The sequence below is a fragment of the Ctenocephalides felis genome, unplaced genomic scaffold (assembly GCF_003426905.1).
Source record: "Ctenocephalides felis isolate EL2017-DRISC unplaced genomic scaffold, ASM342690v1 CF-g0.4_SCAFFOLD_03573, whole genome shotgun sequence".
Lineage (NCBI taxonomy): Eukaryota > Metazoa > Arthropoda > Insecta > Siphonaptera > Pulicidae > Ctenocephalides > Ctenocephalides felis.
Window position 1 is genome coordinate 22,643,425 of NW_020539727.1, and position 2,804 is coordinate 22,646,228.

A 2,804-nucleotide genomic window follows, 5' to 3' on the forward strand; every position below is an offset into this window, starting at 1 on the left:
TTGAATTCGAAATGAAATGATGATTGTTAATGTTCTGGAGATAAATTGATTTATGATTTACATTTAACAAGATAGCAAAAATAATGAAAGTTCCAGTACTTGTAATAATATATTTGAAAACGTTTAAAATTTCTCGAATATTTATTTCATTACGGTACGGGAAGTTCCAGCAATTTGCCTTAAGGCATGATGCCATACACCACTAGTTTTTCAAAAATGTCATTAATGTTATATTTTGTCAGTTGCTTTAAATATTCTATTATAATTATATAATATAACCATCATTTAAGATAAATCTGTAGATTTACAGTTTTTTACTTCGACATCATGTTTACTTATCTATGTCAACATCTACAGTTTTTCTTTGGCCTATGCTTACTTATCTATGCTTTGGCCTATCTACAGTTACACGGCTCTAAACACCGGATTAATAAAGTGCTGAAACGAAAAAATCACGGTACCAACATTCAAACAATCAGAAATTCTTCTGAGCAGGCATACCAACAGCAGAGCATTCATATATGTCAAAACATTTGTCGCAACTGTCGAAACTTAACCTCAATTTCTTATTTTGATGTTTAGTAATAATTTTTCATTTAGTCAGAAATTTGTTGCAATATTGGATTTTTGTTATGTTATGGTAGATTTTTTCGAAACTTTGGTCATGTCAAGATCAGAACAACCGTCGCCACAACACTTATTCAATGTTATTCAATCTTTGTTTGTGGTTTAATATGAATTGAAGAACACTGGTAAACGTGAACTATTTTGTATGCACAAAATTTGCTTGATCACAAAAAATGTATAATTATGTAAGCCAAATACTGCTACATTTAAAATGGTGGTGGTATGCAATCAATTAGGCCTTTTACATTATTTTCCACTTTAATGAGGATTTTTATTTGTTTAAGTACAGAACTTAGCTTTACGAATAAAATTATATAATCAGTTAAAATTTATATAATTAAACTTTCCAAATATAAAATATCAATTACTTAAATTAATGGCTAGATATTTATATATTTCAAAGGATTATTATGGAGGAAGTGAATTAATTTTTATTACTCCAGTTCATTGTCTTAAAATGTATTTTTTTTGAGCTTATTTTAATAGATTCTCTTATTGAAATGTGAGAAATATTTTATATTTCTTATATAAAGTCATTTCTATATTACAGATAATTTATCTTCATGTAATTTCAATTACATGACCTCGTATGCAACTTTTAAATAAACATTACGAAACATCTCAATGATTAATTAATACAATCATTTTAGGAGTTCATTTTTTTACTTAATATGAATTATCATTTTGAAATTTACTTTTTAATATTAAAATTTGTTTGAGCTTTATAAAATTAGAAAGAACAAAGTTAAGCATATGAATTCAAAGAAAAGATTTAATAAAAAATTTATTATATAATACTTAATTAATGGTTCATAGTATGAAAAAATTTTCATTGTATGAAATAGTCAATCATATTAAATTCAAAATGTCTTCCACTTTTTGATTGTAAACTAGTAGTTTTATTTTATTCCTAACTAAAGAAATATGAATTTAAGTGTGATCTAATCCATATGTCCTTTACCCCCAGGAACACATGCTCCAGCAGAAGCTGCAAACCCTCGCCGGACCAGTGCTGGATCTCCCTCCCCTAGACATGGCAGAGGTTAAATTCACAGGCCGTGGCAGGCTCTATGTTGGCAATCTGACCAACGACGTTACAGAGGAAGAAATTATCGAAATGTTCAAACCCTATGGAGAAACCAGCAAACATTTCATCAACAAGGAGAATTCATTCATTTGGATTCATCCGCATGGACTACAGAGTCAATGCTGAGAAGGCAAAGCGTGAATTGGATGGCAGCATTCGTAAAGGAAGGCCTCTGAGGATTCGATTTGCACCCACAGCACTGCCATCAAGATTAGAATCTCACACCGTGGGTTTCGAATGAGCTGTTGTATAAGGCGTTTGAGATTTTTGGACCGGTGAGTAATAAAAAATGTCTCAGATTTTTTATTCTTCTTGTTAACATGTTTATTTGCAGACAAATAGTCTAAATAAAAAAACAATTTATTACAGTTTACAGTTTAGACATTTATGTGTCATCATTCAATGTTTTTAACAGGCTCAGCGAACTTTCAAAGATTACAATTTCTTAATATTTTTTTTTATAAAAACATTTAATTTATATTTATTATTAATGGATTAGCAAAATGATCTTAGCAGTATGCCCTATTATAAATAATGTTTTTTTTAAATTTGTTTCAAATTTCAATTTTTAAATTTGACTACATAACTTCAATTATATTTGATAAATTTATTATCATTTATAAATTTATTAGACTACATGACTTTATTCTATATAATTTTTTTTTTAATTAATTTTATAACTTCTTTTTTATTAATTTTCCAATTTCTGATTTTTCTTTTAATTTTTTGCAAAATTTAGATTTGACTACATTCATTCATTACAAATATAAATTTATTTTATATTCCTTATAATATTTAGAATCATTTCAAAATTTTTTTCACAATTTCTGATTGTTTCTAAAATTTTCTCAAATTTATCTTTGTCTATATTTTTTTTTTAATTTCTCATTTGAAACTTTTGTTCTATTTTCTTCAAATTTTAAATTTTATTGCATAACATTATCATTTATATACATACACACACACACATATCTATATATTATATATAATATATATATATATAATTAGGTATTTATCCCTATATTATTTAAAATCATTTCAAGAAATTTTTACAATTTTCTAACCTTACTTTTTTCAAAAATTAAAGTCT

The 2,804-nt window shown here is 26.4% G+C and overlaps 1 protein-coding gene across 1 annotated transcript; it reads left to right on the plus strand.

Moving 5' to 3' along the window:
- Positions 1-803: 803 nt before the first annotated feature.
- LOC113389399 (hrp65 protein-like) lies at positions 804-1,885 on the plus strand. The gene is made up of 2 exons (XM_026626436.1): positions 804-812; positions 1,595-1,885. The coding sequence occupies exon 2, from the start codon at positions 1,601-1,603 to the stop codon at positions 1,838-1,840; it is 240 nt and encodes a 79-aa protein (XP_026482221.1). The 5' UTR covers positions 804-812; positions 1,595-1,600; the 3' UTR covers positions 1,841-1,885.
- The last annotated feature ends 919 nt before the right edge of the window (positions 1,886-2,804 follow it).